At 37.8% G+C, this 20,180-nt stretch overlaps 1 protein-coding gene across 3 annotated transcripts in view; it reads left to right on the top strand.

The window, feature by feature from the left end:
• The window catches only part of LOC124166624, a 425,295-nt gene that overhangs the window by 352,645 nt on the left and 52,470 nt on the right, over nt 1–20,180 (top strand). For 2 of the 3 annotated variants that reach the window (XM_046544237.1, XM_046544235.1), the window contains 2 exons: nt 15,965–16,150; nt 17,229–17,473. In XM_046544237.1, coding sequence (XP_046400193.1) covers nt 15,965–16,150; nt 17,229–17,473 — 431 coding nt within the window. The remainder of the gene's footprint in view (nt 1–15,964; nt 16,151–17,228; nt 17,474–20,180) is intronic. The other variant, XM_046544236.1, reaches the window with a different exon arrangement.

Genomic DNA, 20,180 nt, shown 5'->3' with positions numbered 1-20,180 from the left:
TCCTAGGTAAATTATGAAACTTTCATCGCCTGCTAGACACTTGCGAAAGCATGTTGTTTCTTGTATTTAGTCATTATTTATTGCTAAATTACTTCTTAAATTCTTGTCAAAGTAACTTGCCTAAAAAATTGCCGAAGTAAATCTAGCATAATTATATCATCTCCAGTGCTAGCAGAGAAAGTTTGCGAACTTGTTTTTCCTACCGAATAGAGAAGACCGCAATAACTATCATGAAAATTTAGCTAGGCAATTTTGTAAGTTATAAGCTAATTAGCTTATTTATTCCATGAGGAAAGTCCTAAACGCCATTGATGCCGTAATGAATTAGGATATCTACATCCCAATACGAGATATTAAATATTTTTCCCACCAAAGGTAAATGGACAGAATAACTCTGGCATGACTTTGAAATAGCTTCGTTATTCCGGTAGAGCATTATTATATTTAATCCCTTGTGAGCCAGTATCCGAAATGCCGTTCCATTTGTCCAAATTTGTTCTAGAAGTGATGGTGTTTGTGTTTTCGCAGAATATTTAAGGATATCCCAGCCTGACAATTTATGCAACTCATACAATAAAGCATGTCAAGTTTAAATGATAATTTGAACCACATGAGTGCTTGTTTGTGTGGCATTATTTCCTAAAAGATGCATCAAGTATAAGCGCATGACTGGATTGATCATCCTATGCGATGCATCGTTGATGTTAAGTGTAGGTTTCAGTAATAATGATATAAGTATAGCAAACCCTTTGTTGGCAGATGATGCATATTGGTTCCTTTTAACCATAGGAATGAATATTCTCGTGAACGGTTTAATTGCATAATTTATTGTGATAGTATGTGACATAAAATTGACATAAATGAAGCAATGAAATGGTTTTATGCAGTTAAATAAATTTTAATGATTGGCTAGAGAAATCTGTTTCCGTTTTGTTAAAACTCTTGCATTTCGAATACATTCGAGTCTTTAAATAGATTCTATCAGCTAATATTACTTCTATACTTCTTAATTACTTTGATTCATTTTCACCCGTTGCATCAGATACCTGAGCATGCTGCATATAAATCCTAATATGGCTTCGAATTTGTAATGAGAAAGTGTTCAATTCTACCTTGAAATTTGTTTTATAAATATTCTCACCATTTAAGTAACCCGCGAAATTGAAAGTTGTCTCTGCTGAGCTTTCTGTTTTTTTAATTTTGCATTCACATTAGTTGGTATTGGTAATGACATAGCTATGCCAAATATTCTCCTTTACAGAGAAAAATGATATGTAATTATTGCATTGTATCATTATAATTACAAAATTACTCCACCGCATACATAGTTATGGCTATTTATTAATTAGTTACTTACAATGACAACAGCGGTGTGAACTTTTACTTTGATCCTTCCACTTTTGGCTGAATTCCTGGATAATACGTTTCACTAGTAATAAAAATGCTCTCTTGGTAGCGGTTAAGAACTAAACTGAGACTGGTAATAACTATTAAATTTGAAATTGGATTGAATAATTGAAATAGGAATTAATGTCTTATTTAATCACGTTTCTGTTTCCGTCAAATTTCAACGAACACTTTTCCTTTTTTATGTCAATTATTTACGACGAGTTGAAAATTTTAATTTTCAATTTCATTTCAAATTTCTTCTTTGGATGGCGTGACTCGCTGTCTATGGAGTGTCGCTAGTGAATTATCATTGGGCGCGCATAATGAAAAAGTGTCTCATAGATACGGGTGAGGAGCATCGTTAGCATTCGACGTCACAAATGGGAGAAGCTTGACGCTTCCGACTTAATTAACGATCGTTAACCGGGTCAGACTCGCCAGTAGAGCCCGTTTCTCTTCCGGCAAGATATATAGGGCCTCCTGCCTTCCGTTCAATACTTCATTCTTTTCATGTCAACGTGGGCGTAAAGATGCGAAGTTCGCGTGCCGTTCTGAGATTAAGTGAATGGTAATTTTATTTCTTAAAGGGCGCGGGGGTCATGTTACCTGCTCTATATTATTCTGTTGCACTCTCAGCCTTACTCAATCCCCTCATAAATACCCGAGGTCTGTCCTACAATAAGTTCATCCTACTCAACGTATTCATGCGTCGCTTTGTTTTTTTAGTAACGCGATAGAATGCAATTGAAATGAATATCGTAATTTACTGGAGTCACGAATCCTAATTCTTTCTCGCAGGTCAATGGGAATGGTGTTGAAGTTGTTTCGGGTTTCCCACCGGGTTAGGTTCTCCATCTCTGCCTCAGATCTTTTTCCCGCATCCACGTGATTGGTTCTCATTTCCTGCCATTTTCCATGGCAACTGTAGCTGTTTTGTGGCCACTCAGCAGTGTTAAAATGTCTCTTTAGTGAATCGTTTATAGCGATAACCAAACAATATTAATGGCAATGCTCACCATCAGGTTACAGTGAATCCTCCTGGCTGAAATATGATTCATTTTCCTTCGTCATTGCATCAGGAACACTGTGATATGGATGTACATGATGGATGAAGGAATTCAGTAAACGTCGGATCGAACATGAAGGTGGAGATAAACTTCGACACTATTGCGAGGTATGTCTGGCGAATTACTGTTGCTTTACAGTAAGTTCCATACTTGAGTTATGGAGGGAATTCAGCTCCACGGCCTCAACAATATACAATATTACTTTTGAAGGCTTTACTTCACACACATACCTACCAACTAGTGGCCATTGAACAACTACTACTAGTAAGGGTTCACTTCATATTTTATAGCTCCATATGCTCGCTCCGCGCGTGTATTGCTCACGTTTTTTCGGTTAGTGCCAAAACCATCCCTATTTACTTCGCAAAAAATTAGAAATAATATAACTCCTCTTAGTATGGAAAGACTACCATTAGCACGCGCGTTAATCCATTGAATCAACGGTTAGTTATGTAATTCTTCTCAGTTCGGAGTAGTTTTATGAGTCTTCTCATTGTACTATTAACTGAAGTACGGAGTAAATGGAGAACGATTTCTCATCAACTTACTGTGAACAGTTATACGTTTATTTTTCGTCGTTTTGTACCTGAAGTCGTGTGTGTATGTGCGTGTTTCCGAGGTAATTAATGCCTAAAAAGAAAACACTCAAATTCGTATTTTATTCAGAAATTTTAATTTTTTATCAAATGATATAATGGAGACTGATTAATTGGGCGTAAAATTTAATTACTGAGCCAACGTCAATTAACTGGCTTGGTGTTTCTGTTGCAGCATTCATTAGGAAATTTCTCTTTTGTGGCTGAAGCTTTTAAATGTTGATTCTGCCCTCCATTTCGCTATGCTTTGTTAGATGTTCATGACTGATAATATTATTGACGTCTAATTTTGTTAGAATTTATTTTCCCTTTATGATTTGTACATATTCTATACTCTTGCGCCTTGTCAAAGTTTTCTTGCCAATTATAATTGATGTCTTAGGCAGTGTAACAGGCGTAGCAATTTGCTCTAGGAGATATAGCTTCATTTCGGGCAAACAGAGTTGCTTCTTTTTTGCTGTGGCATTGGTATCATCATGTCTCAGCAGCAGAAACAACTCGGTTTCCTCGAAAACCTCATCTCGTCCAATGCACCGAAGACGCCTTCGCTTTAATTCCGTCGTATCTTTGAAAGGATTGTTATCAGGTAAGTTCTTACTTGAGAATATGTTTACCTTGCATTGATGTCGTTTCGCTGTGGTCATGTTGATGTATTCAACATCCACGTTGGTGGTCATAGATACTCCCGTCTTTCGTCACAACAATCCTGTTAAAAACGGTTTATTCATTGATTGATAGTCGCTTGAACCAATCGAAAACCTGACATTAAGGATATGGTGCTGTCATTGTATTGATCGGTTTTATACCTTTCGTGTTTTCCTCCCCATGATTTTTTTCAAAAAATTCAGACTGTTCGAAGTCCTATTCCCATTGACCTTGAAGACGAGAAAAAACCTTGACTTAAAAACTTCTCAACTAACATACTCTGTTATTCATAATGTTAAACTTATATTCGATCACGGAATTTAAAAATGGCACATGCTGACAAGCCTTTAACGTCTTAGCAGGACCAAACCGCTGTATTCCTTATATATTTATAATTACTTTTGCTTAAAAAATGTTCTTTTACTTCTTTCTTTTGTTTCTTCTGAGTAACTTTATTATTTTGATGACACTAAAATATTTGTACTATTTTCCTTATGTTGAAATAAAATATGATGATCTCGAAAGCCGTCGACACCAAAATATGATGATTATAAAAAGAAACTCATCCGGCTAAAAATACATTCGAGAGCGGTATAGCCAAAATAAAGTCAATTCGAGAGGAGAATGGTTAACTTTAATGGAGGAATATTTGGGGTACCTATCTAATGGATTGTTATCCGGAGATAATGCTTTCCTGTGGACAATTGCTGTCGACCTTATCTAATTGCTTTTTTAAAATACTTACTGGCACGTGTCATCCACGATTGAATTCAATGCGAATTATAATATTTAAGTGGTAGGGCTAGCGTAATGAGATTTTCATTGCCTGAAGTAAACGCCGTCAATATGATACCACAATTGAAGATCGAAAATTTGAAGTAATGTTTTTTTGTCTGTATTTAATTCCGTTATTGGTGGTAGTACCGAAATTTTGGAACTCTGATCCAGTCTAACCCAATGAGTTGCATATGATAAGATGTTTAACTCGTCGATATTGCGAAAGGAAGTTAAAATTTTACTAACATATTTTACCATGGAATTAAATAGTAATATTAGATAAGAGTTGGTATTAAACTGCGGTACCGGTGCCTTCTTCTTGGTTTCTTGTTAGGGAAAGTAATAGTTTAGGGTAATGACATGGATAATTGGTTATTCAAGGTTGGAGGAATATCCATAAGGGGTAATATGTGCACTAAGATTATATGGGGCCATAAAAAATAATTTATTTTAAACATTGAGGACATTAAGTGCATATGAATTAAATGTTAATTAAAAATTAAATAATTATAAATTAAATTAAGTTCAAATGTTTCCGGGGTAGAAGAAATAAGTCGGACAAAATAAGGATACTTCAGTTCTATTTCATAAATTTTTGACCATGAGATAAATTTAATTTGGAAATGAAAAACAAAGGTTTTTAGCCATTCTCAGACGCTGTACCTACCTCTAGCTCTTGGCTTCCTCGGACGGAGAGGAATAGATGAAGGTGAAATTAAAAGGCTCCTCTGAGATCCAAAGGGCAAGGAAGGGGTTATCCACCGCGCGAGGAAACGGGGTTTGAAGGACGAAGGTTTTCTAATTCCAAGCCGCTTTGAACTCCCGAAGGGGGTGGGGCGAAAGGAGGGGCAGGGTAGGGGCGAAGACGGAATACTGTAGCTTAAATAAATACTACTGGGCACCCTTCCCAAAGTTGGAAGGCTCCGCGAACCCTCTCGCGAATGTTGGCGAAGGATTGGCTATGAGGACAAGGGGGAATACCTTGCCCAAGTCCTATGCCGCCAGGAATTCTGCCACCAACCGCCATTTTTCTCTCCTCGAAGCGGCAGACCAATAAGAATGTACCACGTCTTTTCGGGACTCCCCCCGCTGAGGGACCATGTCCCTAGTGACCTCTAGGAGCCAATATTAGAAGTAATGGAAAAACTCGTGGGTAAACATAGCGCTCGGCGCAGGTGTCCAAATAATGTCGTGAACCTTTGAAACAAATGGAATGCCTTAATGACAAGTAGTTGGTGTGAAAAACAGAATAAAATTAGTTGCTACACTTGAGTGATACTTTGTAGAGGTATATTGTATTGTTAGATGCGAAGAGGTGAAAAAAATAAGGAGTGACCGGAGATTTCAAGTCGCCTTTCAATGCCATCCTTCCTTTCCTTACCAATGCGACGTATTCTGGATTCCAGTGGATTTATTGCTTGATATTTTTATAATTATTATTTTACTTTAGAATTCATTTGATTCACTCTTTTTACGACTCGGTATTTGACACAAACTGAGATGACATTTGGATATGGCCCTTGAAGCGTTGTCCTGGTATATCATTTCGCATAAAAACATTCAATTATTGCAGGAATAGAAGGATCAACAACTTTGCTGAATTTCCACATAGTAATTTATTACCACCGACCATGGTTTCGTTACAGATAACATTATCAAGGTCGCAACGAAACCATGGTCGGTGGTAATAAATAACTATGTGGAAACAGCAAAGTTGTTGATCCTTCTATTCCTGCGATTATGGATTTCCACCAAGTTACGCCCGCTACGATTAATTAATTCAATTATTGGTCGATAAAATTTATTTTAATATAATATTTAAAGCAAGTTTCTTTTCATATCTTCATCATGAATGATTTGCATCCACGTTATCCACTATGTTCGTTCTTACCTTTATTAGGAACCTGTTTAGGAAACTATCGGCAGTGTAACGGGCTTACTCCCGTGGCAGGCATGCATTATTAGAAAACAAGGTGCAATAAACACAGATTTGGGTCTAGTAATATTTTTATCTGCTAGCGGTCCGAGGTACTGAAGTTTGTTGTGAGGAAGGAGTCAAAAAGACAAAAATTTTGTGCACCGATAATTACCGCGGTAAAAAATTCTTAAATTCTTCCAAAATTTTCAGTTTTTCTGGTGAATAATGGTGATGAAAGTGTTTTTTTTGGATGTGAATCGGTCTGAAGCAGTTGATGGGCTCTGACTTTTCAGGTAATAATATAACCATTGCCCTGGAATTGCTTCTCAATCGGCAACGGCATAATTAGGCCAAAAAAATTCAGTCTCCGTTGAAACCATCTACCGAATCTTGAAACGGGAATCGCACTCGTCCCTTCATGAATTTCTCCGTACCATACCGGGAAAATTTGTGCAAATAAATTCTGTGCCATCACTGTAATTCGATGCGAAATTATGTGTCCTCTGCGTAAGTATATTATTTGTGGGCCAAATTCTGGCGAGGTAAATTCAAGCAGGCTCTATTCTATCGCTCTTTTAACGACTGGTTCCTGAATGGCTACACAACAAATAATCCTAATTAAATGCTTTTAAAATGTTCTTTGTAACTCTAGTGCCGACGATTCTCCCCTATATTTCCTTGACCTTTTCTTTTTATTAATACGTAGTTCACTTCTCCTGTTCTTACTCAAGGTCAAAATATTCGGTCGTATTTAACCATTCGTGAACTTGCGCGAATTTCTCTCGGGTTGGGTAAGTGCCGTGTACCTATGTAGTGCCGGACTTCTGCGATGAAGATAACTAAAGGATGAGATGTGTTTGAATTTCTCTGGTCGGAATTTGGCACTGTCTTTAATAGGATGGTTTTTATTTTCACAACTCCTGCGTGTAAAATTTATCTTAATTTGTTTTTACTAATTTTATTCATTTTCACACCATCAAAAACAGCTCATGTTGGCCTTTACATCGGGGCTTTTCAACTTTTTTCAAACAAATATACGTTCACGAACAACCTTGCCCTGGATAGCGGAAAGCTACCCAGGCGGGTCTCGAACCGGTGACCTCTTGTTTGGCACGTGAGAACTTTACCTCGCCGCCACTAGGCCGACGTCTGTCGTCTCCTATATTTTTTTCTAGTGTAAGTGACGCGATGTTTTCAATTGTAATGCAAGGATATGCACCGCTGTCAATCGCTTGAATACCATCTGCCACGTGTGGGTTCGAAATGCTTTGCAATTTTAACGTCACGTGACGCAGTGGTTGGAGGCTTAAAATAGGAGGGAGGTCGTCAAATGAGCGTCTGTGCGTCCGTCGCGAGGTCCTCCACCGATGATTTTCTGTGAGTCATAAAGCAAGTCTCATCTGCGCCTCGCCCTGCCGGGTACGTTGGCTTGTCCATTGGCAGGTATCCGGGATATTTTGGCGTCCGCCTTGCTGAGCGTCGAATATTTTTCCGACCTTGGGAAGTATATTTGATCATCCTGCTCTCGCCGAGACTCATCGTGTTTCAGTGAAGTGGTTCGTCTTGGAATGTCTTGGCTTGCGTATCGATAATAATGTGGTGGCTTTGTGAGGGGTGTTACGTCTCTTAAACCAAAGTCAAAATGAGTGTGAAGAGTAGATGTTACGTCAGGTATTGGAGAAAGAATCATCAGGAAATACCAGCAATAATGTCTGCATAGTGGCATAAGAGGGCACCTGTATAGTAAAACATGTAAAATCATGTAAAAAAAATAGCTGTAATATAAATGCATTGTCATGAGAAAATATTCCTCTGGACCGGGAATCGAACTAAGGACCTTTACCTTTCCGGGCCACTGCGAAGATATTACTCCAGATATAATATTAACGGCTACGATTTTTACCTACTTCATATTCAATAGTGGTAGTGACATAGTTTTTTATGCCGATAATCGTAATCTTTATTTTTTCACATTTCAGTGAAAACGAAACATCTTCAAAATCAGAACAATCATAAAATGATAAGTTTGGATTTTTATCTTTTGTTCCAAAATCGGAACGGTGAGGTGGGAATCGATGGGTGTATTGTATACTGTATATCGGAGTAGGAATATCTTTGAGTAAGCTCCTTTTTATAAATGTATCTTTTACGTTTGTTTTCACAATATTTACTACCAAATAAACTCTATCACATCTGTGCCATATTCACACGCAAGTAAATGATATATTGATTGAAGGACGTAGTGCAAAAGCAATGATGGCAAATTAACTTTTATTGCTGTTTTGATGAACATACAATTTTTCGACGAAATACACTTATGTGAGAAGTCATTGTAATTCGAGGGTACTTTTTTACATTTATTAGTCTAGGTCAGTAGTTGGTTGGTAAATGTATATCTAGTTTTATTGATGCTCTTGTTCTCGCAATAAAGCAGCGCTTTTGCAGTCTCTCTTGTTCTCATCTGTCTTTTTCGAGAAACTTAAGTCTGAACCACACAGTCATTTTTCCGTCCCTGAGGGTGATAGCGCCAAGTATAGATTTTTAGGGACCATTAAAGTAATCGCTCTTTCCGTCACTTTCTGAATCACACGGTCATTTCCGCCGTCCCTTTTTCCATCGTTTTTTATAACTCATTCCGTATTCACTACTCTAATTGCGCTGCTCAACAATCGTTGCTAGAGGCAGTATGTTCTGACTGGATGAAAGACTGTGTCAGCGTTGGTTTCAGAAAAAAAAAACGGTGACGGTGACAGAAAAATGAACGGTGCTGAGTGGTAGAAAAAAGGGATGGAACCTCCTATCTCTGGAGACATGGCGGAAAATGATGGCGTGAAATGGTCAATTTTCCAAAATAATTGGTGCTATCGATGGAGCTATATCTCGAAAGAGACGGGAAGAAATGGCCGTGCGATTCAGTTCTAAAGATGGTCGCATGGTTATTTCATACAATTAAGGTTAAGTTGAGAAGAATTGAGAATTGGTTAGGAATGTAAACGACAAAGTGTTTGGTATGCTTGGCGTGGAGATCATGGAGGGGTGGAGAGGGGTCTCGAAGGGTCGCACTGTGGAGACGTCTTTTTGGGAGACAAAATGTAATTAAATGAGGTGGAAACCTGGATTGAATGGACAAGTAGACGCGAGTGGAAAGAACAGGAAAAGGAAGGAATGGAAAAGCAATGAATAAAGTCTCGGGATTTCAATTGAGATTTCAGCGAGTTCGATGCTGATATAAACTGTATGATTCCTGGCGAATAGAATCAATGAAATTTTCTCGGGTTTGAAAAATGAAGGCAGCCGACGTTTCTGGTTCCGTCTCTTCACAAATTCTCAAGGCTACTGGTTAAAATTTGTTACTATTGGTAAATTATTTGGTACTGGTAAAGTGGTAAATATTGGTACTCAGTGAGTAGGGTGTTTAAAAATTCATGTCAATAGTTTCAGGTTGCAATCTGTGTAAGGTGTGCATATTTGAAATACCGGTGCTCTTTTCCACTAACTTACATTTTTTTAATTTTTTAAAGAATATTTTAAACAATGTAATTTCATTATATTTAATTATTTCAATAGAATTTTTAAATTTAAGGATATTTTTAATTTGTGGAAAAACGCGCCAGTATTTTAATAATCAAGGCACTGAATGTAACAAATTACATTGTGCGCATTCGAGCAAACGGTTGCTAATTTACTCCAAGGATGGAATTCGCCGTGAAAATTCATTTGGTTCAGCTGGGATTCGAACCTGCATGTACCGACAACCGGTCACGTATAATAACAGTTAGGTCATTTGGTGGTAGTAAATTTAATCTGTGGCGGTGGCGTAATCAGGAATTTCGTTCGGGGGGGGGGGGGTGTCCAAAACCGGGGGAAATTTAAAAAAAGGGCCCTAAGTAACTAATTTTAACACTTATCATAATCGAAAAAACTTCATTTGTTAAAAAAATGTTTTATTAATTCATGATTATGGTCATGACATCATGGGTCCCACTAGAGCCACTATCTATCATCTTGGGGATGATGGATCTAAGAGGTTAGTTTAGACTTTAATTAAACCATATTTTGCCTTAGAAAGACTTTCTTTCTACTTCCCTAAGTGAAAAAATATAATTTAAAAATGAAATTTTCACCTTCCATGATTCTGCATCCCTGGTTGCTTTAAATATGTTGCTACGTTAATGAGTAAAAATTAATAATAATCCGCAATAAACCTCTTAGAAAGACAGATAATCATTATCAAATTTAGCTTTACTAAGTTTCAGTAAGTTGAACTGGAAAATGTCTGGTGGACTTGCGTAATGTTGCAAATGGTAGATAAAATGAGATGAATGCTTATCTATGTAGCAAAAAAGTTTGTGTTACTTTTTATTCATTCATGCCCTTGATGTGCCTGCAGAAAATTCCAAAACTGTATTTCCCTGATAAAAACCTTTAAAATGACATTGAATTTCGAAACCATTGTCGTTGGTGGGGTTTTATATTTAAGTGTGTATCCATGATAAAAACTAGAAACAGAAATTTTTGAAGATTTTATCTTGGATATCCACCGTATTTCCACCTAGTCAATGCTGAAGAGATTTTATACTATATTTCTCGATTGTTAAAGAGTCAGTTGTGCCGGGATGATTCCGTTTTTAGTGTGCTCGACGAAGTACCATTCGTGGGTGGATGCCTCTGAGTTTGCTAGTTGTTTTGAGGATCGCATTAACGCTTTGCATGAAGAGAGCACTTCGAGCCTAGTTGGTCATTACGTTTGTCGCTCACGGCGACTCGTGGACGAGACGAAAACCGATGCTCCGTCCCTCTCATTTAGGATTGCTCCGCCCCGCTCCTTAATTACTTCCGTGGCCTTAATCACGAGAGTATTCTTAACAGTGCTACTTACTTGACGCACTCACGTCTGTCGTCGTAATCACCGTTTCCTCATTAGGTCCAAGCTCGAAAAGTGTTTATTATAACTTGTACTTTTTCCCAGTTAAAGGCCCTTTAATAATGCTGGCAGGAATAGAATTAATAGAATACGAAAAATCGAAACCAATAGCAGAAATTATGTTCGTTGTTTCACCTTAAAAGCTACTCTCGAACAATGTCGATTTTCGATACGATAGAATTCATTTTACGCTTTCCATTATTATTTTTTATTCCAATGGCAGATATAGTTAATTATTTTTCGTATGATTCGGGACAACGTGAGACAGCAGTAAAAATAAGTCGTGTAGTCAGTAATTGAAATAGGTAATTGATGTCCTTTCATACACTAATGTTTTTATAAGGTACAAATCCTCTTTTGAACACACAAATATTTTTAGGAGATACTTTGAAAACCTCGCTAATCAAGATCTTCAAGTCGCAAAAAGCCCCCGCCATAACGGATTTTGTTGCTCTGTTTATGGAGAATTGCTTTCTCCGTGTTGTATGAGTCTAGTCCACCGTGATATTTCGGCTTTTCTAGCCGGACACCAAGGATATAGTATGAATCTACGCCGAAGAAGTCTTCATCAAGCCTTGATAGTGATTTTAGTTCGGATAAAATGCATACATTTGGTGTTAACCGCAAGCACTCAAAAATCGCTGGCAACGGCGGGCGGTAAGTGGAGAAAAGGCGTGGTCAGTTTAAGTACTTGGTTGCTGAACCAAGAGACAAAATGGAATGAAGATAATAAATAACTTTGTACTTATGTATCTATCTTTCTAGGAACATCTTTCGGGATGTCATGCAACAAAACGAAAGCAAGTTTTAATAACTTGGTGGTGAATTTAAAATATATACACATTTTTTAGATTAAATTAAAGGATAATTCAAAACACAAAAAAAATCTACCGCATTATGAAGATGGCAGGGTTAACTGAGTGGAAGGCAGTATTTACCCAAAGTATTTATTTACCACTCGACTTGCCGTCTTTGAAAGCTGTTTTGTGATATGATTGATGGCATCCGAGAAACTCCAGGAATTTTCCTAAAACGGAATGCTTAGGTGTGGCAAAGAGAGTTTGGTTGTATATTTTGCGAGTTTATCGCACACGTGTAAGATGTATATTTTTGAGCCGCAAGTTTTCGAGAAGATTGAGAGTTCAATTTGAGTAACGGGTAATACGATCCCACGGATCCAGAAACACCCACGCTGTTGTTGATACACGCGCCATTCTAACAATCAATGGAATTTGATGTGGCACGTGGCTCCAATAACTTCGCGTCAGTGATAGTAGTGTAAATTTGGTTCATTGGAGGGTTGTACGGTCTAACCGGGGCAATTTAGTGACTTGATGGTTTCTTTTTTCACGAGGTTCATTATTTGAGTTCCATGAACGTCAGAATAGAGGTTTTCTTTTCTTCTTTTCCTTTTTTTCTATTTTTCTTCTCTCATTCTTGCACGAGGTGAAACTGGAAACCGATCACCTCGTTAAACACGTAAAGCCCTATATTTTACGAAATATATGGCAAAAGTCACTACGGAAAAGACAAGCTCGCAGAAGATGAGGGCATGCAAAAACGTTTGCCCTGCTTCAAAAGCCGATGCATATTAAAAAAATGTCAAAAAGCGTTAAATAATATTCAAAGTTAAACCGTCATCATCAGCGTCATCTTCTATAAAATAAACCTCGCCGCTGAATCCATGCGTTCCTCTCCAATCCTGTTCATTTCAATTCAGCATGCATTTTGAATCCCATCTTTCTTACATCAAGAAATTTTTCCTAGCCTTCGTCTTTTTCAGCTGAATACCTTTTCTTCCATCATATTTTCCTGGAATTGCCGGTACCACAAGAATTTGCGATTGAATTTTAACTTCCTTTTATTCATCCCATGGATTAGTTGCCTTGAATGTCCTTAACGTCTTCATTGATTTTTTATCAGGAAACTTAATTTTGTTATCCTCCTCCAAATTCATGCTTCCACTCATTCATCTGAAAATCTAAATCTTTATATGAATTATGAAACCTATTTTGACTAGAAAAAAATATAAAAATGTAAACTGTATTTTTACCATGCTTTCCAGATTTGTCGTGTATATGGCAGTTATGATAAAAAAGATGATATAAAAGGAAATCAGTTGAAAGGCACGATGGCTTTTTTTTTTTTTACAAATGTCGAGGTTTCAACAACGCTAATGTGTCATAATCTGAGCCATTAGTTACGTGTCTGACACATAGCTCGATTATTATTGAAATAGCGTGTATTTGAACCATCCAACCAACTTTTTATCGTGAATATTTCGTAAAAGACTTCTTGAATCCATCTATGTTAATAATATAGAATTCTGTTTTAGTATGCTTTACATCTCTAATAAATTAATTCTCATAATAATAACGATTGGTCCACTCAATTTTACAAATATCGACCATAGTGTGCTCATCGTAGGACATGCTCTGATGATTGAGCGAATGTACGTTTCACACTTTCACGTTTGTTCGATGGTGATACCGCGTAAATATGCGGCGGGTGTACCGAATAACACCAATCGAACAGTCACGGGAGGCGCGCCTGTTTTGGGGGTTAGAGAGCTTCTGCATGTTTAGAGCATCTACTTAGCCTAATTCATTGACTCCTCCCCCTAGCGTGCTCCATGACGACGCAGCACGCGAGGGAACAGTGGAATGGCGCAAGAGTCGACGTGCGTGGGGCGAAATGCGTGCGGTCCTCATTAGCATGAAACGCAGGTGCTACCCTCTTTCTTCCGTTCTGCTAAACACCTGTTCCTCGTTTTCATCCCTCGCCGCCGCTTCGAGCCTTAATTTCCCGTTTCACTCGAGACTGCGGTTATCCTCCCTGGCTTTTTGGTCGATTCGCGATTTTTGAGACCTCTCTCTTCCATATCCACGGTTTTTTCATTGACTTTTCCTCTCGATTTAGTTTAAATATCTCTGGATCGTCCTCTCCATACCTTATAATCTACCACTGTTATAAATCCGTCTAAAATATCAAGCATAGGTCGTCGGTTAGGATAAAAATAATTCAACATTTCGGAATTCAACTCTTTGAGTGTCTACCGGTTTTCTAGAAACTTTAGTAAAATTGCCGATGCATATTTGCTGCAGTTTAGGAAAAACATTATGCCTGAAATGCAAGTAACTAAATATTAAAAAACTTGGGGATAACTTTATTATACGACTTTGTCCTTCTCAATGTATTATTTAACGATAATTTTTACAAAATATGAGATCAGCAATGATTTAAACAAAATATATGGTGTTATAAATATAATGAATATTGACTTATGGGAGAACCGCGATAGCACTCTCATATTCACTATAGCCGATTGGATGATGAATTATTGAATTATGAAATTGAATAATTCTTTCTCTTTATTCGCACACCTAAAGCCTCATTCACGACAGATCAACTTTATCTTCATTATGAAGTAAAACTTGAGAGTGTGACGACAGCTTACAGCGTTATAACTCGATTTGGCATATTCGTTAGACGAGAAATGGTTAAATTTCTCTAGGCCGTGGCAAGAGAGATAGGAATGTCCATTGACGGGCACAAAAACTACATAATGCCATCTTAAATTGATGTCATGACTGATGCTCGGTCTAAGTTGTGACTAGAGGAATATTTCTCTTATCGCTTTGGGCAAGAGTAAATCAACCTACGTCAAGTTAAGCTATAATGAAAGGGGCTTGATCATCTTAATATCTCTAAGCAAAAATATCTGATACGATTTAAGTTGGAGTACGAGCTTTCTCATTGGTTTTCCTTGCATTCATCTCGTATCAGACGCTTATGGCTTATGCGCTGTGTGAATACTTTGAAATGTGTGGAGTGTGGCCTACATTTGAGGGGGGTTTAAAAAAATGCGCATCCACAGGAGGCATTGATAGGTGCTTTTACTCATGTGTTTGGAATTCCATCTTCAAGACATTTCCGAGAACTTACCAGATACCTCCATTCTTGCTTTGCCATGTGTTAATTGTTTTTCCCAAGGCCAATTGGCCCAGTTTGGGAAAATTAATGCTAATAGTTTTTACTTATGTGATGAGAAATTTATCTTCCACATTTTCAACGCCATCATTTTATATCGCCTATTTTTTCTTAGGAGATGTGTTTTATAATTGTAGTAAGATACAGAAATGCTGAAATAGGCTATTGCGGAATAATAATGTGGATAGGTTTCACTAATGCCATGGAGAATGTATACTCCAAATATTTAATAAAACAAACGAGGTATTACCATACAATTTTACATTGTATCGCCTTTTATTGTTCCTTGTATGATGATATGCTCCATCAATGTAATGGCAAACGGGAATGGCGAACTATCCCACTTTGTAAAAATTTATGTTTATTGAAAAAAATTCACTAACTCATTTCTAACTTTGTGGCATTCCATCATAAGGTGTGTTAGTCAGTTGACTGTTAATTATACAAATACTTTATTTACAGCGACCCAGGTTCCAATGAGTAAACATCATCATAATTTTCGCCTGATTTCTCATTGAAACCCGAGTCGCTTCATGTAAAAAAGTAGCGGTGTGAGTAAAAGTTAACACAAAGTAATTATAATTATTATTGTTTGTTTTTTACGTGATTGGTCGCGTTTTTTTCCTCCTAATCATGCCTTTATTTTTCGTCTCCCCAGATGCTTCCTCGTCCTCGGACCAGACTTACTCGGCTCAGGTGAGTGGCTCCGGAGCCGAGGATGAGAATGGAGGCTGCAATGGATACACGTACGTCAACGGTTACGCCAACGGCTACTCATACGGAGGGCCCTACCACATGGACCAGAGCGGCGCCATGCCCAACGGCGGCGCCTACTTCGTCAACGGTGAGTGCCCGTCACTCCACTCTCCATTCGTCATTCTTGGAGAAAGTAAAGCGAGGGATATAACATAGTATAAGTTGTCGTGAAAATATGATTTAATGTTGGAGATAACCATTGAATAATTCCCTCATCAATGATTAAAATTGCCAGATGAAAATTAAAAATAAACTTTATATATGTATCAACCTTTCTCAATGGAATGCTGACGAAAATGTTTCGGCATATTGTTATTAAAGGAAAGTTACAAGTGGACCATTAGGTGGGGTGGTAACATAGATAAACATTAATAAAATTACCACATAAAAAAGTAATACAATATAAATGTTTTCCCAAACATAGTGAAACATAAAAACTTAAAAGACCCTCACGATTCAACCTCGTTTAACTTTTCACAAAGGGCTTGATATTTCGCGGGAAGGGTTCCGAAACCACCTTAGGAAGACCGTTCCAATCCCCGACCCCCCAGTGCAGGAAAGAATATTTCACCGAATAGGATAGCTATTTAGGAGAGTCTATTTTGTTTTTGTAATCTTTATTTGACAAATATTACGGCTCTTTAAATCTATTTTTAATATCTATCCATGCAGCATTGTGCACTAGAATTGAAAAAAAGTCCTCAAGGTTAGAATATTCACAAATATTACTATCCTCTCTCCATTCTTTCTGCAATTAAAGCGAGGGATATTTTAAAGCATGAGCTGTCGTGAAAATCTGATAACCATTGAATTATTCTCTCAATATTGACTTAAATATGCTAATAAAATTTTTAAAAAGTAACTATCAGCATTACTAAATGGAATGCTGACGAAAACGAAACAGCAAATGCTAACCGAACAGAAAAAACAGGCCCTCAAGATAAAAATGTTCAAGAGTGAACATTGAATATCAATGAATTCAATTGAACAAAAACATGTATCAATCAAATTTAATTAAAACTCACGCAGTGAAAATGTCAAAAGTTTTTATTTTCAATTTTTTGGCTCCTGCGAAACCTCATTTAATTCATCTCATAGCAGCTGTCTAAAAATGCTTGAAATTTAATGCTCACGATGTTCCGTGTTTGTGATTCTGTTTCTCCCAGCAGGCGGGAGTTACGAACTGTACGACCCGTACGCGGCGATGGCGGCAGCAGCTGGTTACGCTTTTCCCTACGTGGGGGCACCACCTCCGCACCAACCGCCCCCACACACTCTCCCCCCTCTCCAAACGATCGACTGGTACGCGTCTCGGCCACACGGCAGCACTGGTGATGTTCAGTGGTGCCAGCTAGTGGCCAGTCCGGCGTACTCGGAGACGAGGAGGAAGAGGTACTCGACTGATTCACAGGTGAGCGTGTGGCGCCACGAATTCAATCTTTAATTCAGGGATATCGAATTCCAATGATGCTCTCGCGCCAATGGCCTCCATTCTCCAAACTATGGAATTCGGAAAGGGTATCTAATGAGTGTTTTATTTAGTATTTATATCCTATGAAATGTAAAATATGGTGCTTAATAAAGATCCCTGAGGATAGGAGAGCAGAATGGAGAGCTGCCTCAAACCAATCTTAGGATTGTTGACTGATGATGATGATTAAAGATATGCAAATACCTGGTTAAAAATGATAGACAGTAGTACAGTAGACCCTGCTGTATTATGGATTTGGCTAACCAGTTAGGCTGATTTTTTGCGCACTTTATGAAGTTTCAAATTTTGCCAATTTCGATTCAACTTGCACACAATGCCATCAGTTATGTAATTCTAATTGAAATGGAAATAACTGATTAAAAATGATACCCATTAGTACAGTAGACTCTGCTGTATTATGGATTTGGCTAACCAATTGCTGGCTGATTTTTGAGGCACTTTTTGAAGTTTCAAATTTTGCCAATTCCGATTCAACTTGAACAACATGTGATCGATTATGTAATTCTATACCTTCTTTGTTATTGAAGAGCATTTTTTAGGTGAAAAATTTACATATGGTGATACTCTGTGAACTGATTCCCCATCTGAGAGTAAAGCAGATTCAACATGGGATGGAGTTAGCTTTATGATTGGCCCTCCAGAATGGATTAATATGGGCATAAATTGATGTACATTTAACATCCTAATCCTCCTCCTCCTTCCCCTTCTCTGCGTAAACAACATCCTTCCCTCTATCTCAGTTTTCACCATCTCTCAATCTAATACTCGCTACATCCACTATCTTCGTTTCTTCCTTATCTCCTTTAGAAGTTTACTTTTATATCATGCCCACTACTGCCTTTCTCCTTGTAGGAGTTAGGGCTGGTGTGTAAGCTAGAGTGTCTTGGCCTCCCACCCTGTGAGCCTGGGTTCAAAACCAAGAAAGGGAGACATTTCTAAGTGACTGTCCCATCCGTGCTTAAGTGAGCAATTCAAGAATAGCACTCCATTAGTAGGATGCCATGGAAAAGTGTGTTCTCCTTGGTGCTTTTTAATTAATAGCAGTCAATGCTAAGGAAGCAGCTAATGCCAATGCTGGGTTCCTGAGCTCTTAATCACCTCCTCAAAATACCTGCCAATTCTTTCCTAGTTCTCTCTGTCCATCTCATATTTTTTCCATTCTTCTTTGTGGCTACATATGAAACACCTGCTGCCTTATCTCATCCTTTTGAATAAGCGTCCATGATCCCATGTGTAAATGATGTATGTAATCTATATCAAACTCTTTTTTAGCCTTTCCCTGAGGCTCTTGTTTAATGTTCTTCATCAGTTCTTTATTTTTCATGAGGTTCTCCTTAAATAATTTCCTCATTCTCTTAATATACTTACTACTGCATAAAATGGAAGGAAAAGTAATGCAAATTTAATTAGGTAGTATATGAATGAGATCAATAAGAGAGCTGCTAGAAATAGTCAGTCTTTCAAACATTTGCCCACATCAGTGGCGGATACAGAAAAAACTCAAGGGGGGGGCGCAACATATCTTGAGTTGTCTTTACTTTTATCGTAATAAAAGATGATCAAGTCACAGGCAAAGTATATGAAAATTTTATTTAAAGTGATTATAAACATGTAAAAGACAATGCCATCTTATGATATAAAAAAGTTACAATTGTGGTTTTACAATGTTCGGCAATACAAGCGGACCCGCAAGGGGGGGCGCGCGCCCCCTGCGCCCCCCATCTGTATCCCCCACTGGCCCACATAAGGGTCGTAATAATTGAAAAGCTGTTGTAATATTCCACACATTTTTAATCTTTCTCAACCGATTTCAATGCTTACGCATAATTTTCAAGAGCTGTCTCTAATTTTGCTTATAAAGCTATCTCAAGATAAAAAAGTGTGGAAAATTACTACAGCTGTTTCAATTACTACTATCCATGGACTTACATAACCAGGAGTTTTAAAACTCTATACTATTTGTGCTCAGTGAAATCCACCTCATGCAATGCAATATGACAGTGCATGAAATACCAAAATATTAGTTTTTAGCATCCCGTTGCACATTAGCACATGATCTCTCCATATTCTCTCCTTCCTATAATCTCATCTCAGAATTTTCTCTCCTCACGCTCCATGTCTAGGATTCAATTCTTGATTTTCTTCTCCATCCATCTGTCCCTCTCTTTTCCTTTAGATAATTATTTCTGGAATGCCTCGAGTTTATTCTCATCCTCTTTTCAGAAGTGACTTTTCTTCCATCCTCTATTGCACACTGCTCTGTGTAATATTCTTTGATGACCTTATTTATTTGCTCCTGCACAATCTTCCTGGCCTCTATTCAATCAACTTTTCTCCATTAATGGACACATCCGGTGATATATCTTCTCTATTCTGTGTGTTTCACTGATAGGTATTTTGATTTTCCTTTAAGTATTGCCCAAATCGTTGAATTATTCTGCCTGATCAAGTCTGGGTCCATTCCCCTTCATAGTAATACCAGAATTCTTTGCTCTACAAAACCACATTTCTCCAAAGAAAAGAAGAAAAATAAAGGAAAGTCTACAAAGAGCTCCAAGAGGTTGAACGGAAGGCTCATCACTTTCATATGATCATTGCATGATTTTTTCCTCTACTTCGAGTTCTA

Source organism: Ischnura elegans, chromosome 10 (genome assembly GCF_921293095.1).
Source record: "Ischnura elegans chromosome 10, ioIscEleg1.1, whole genome shotgun sequence".
Taxonomy (NCBI): domain Eukaryota; kingdom Metazoa; phylum Arthropoda; class Insecta; order Odonata; family Coenagrionidae; genus Ischnura; species Ischnura elegans.
This window is presented reverse-complemented; position numbering and strand designations above follow the sequence as displayed.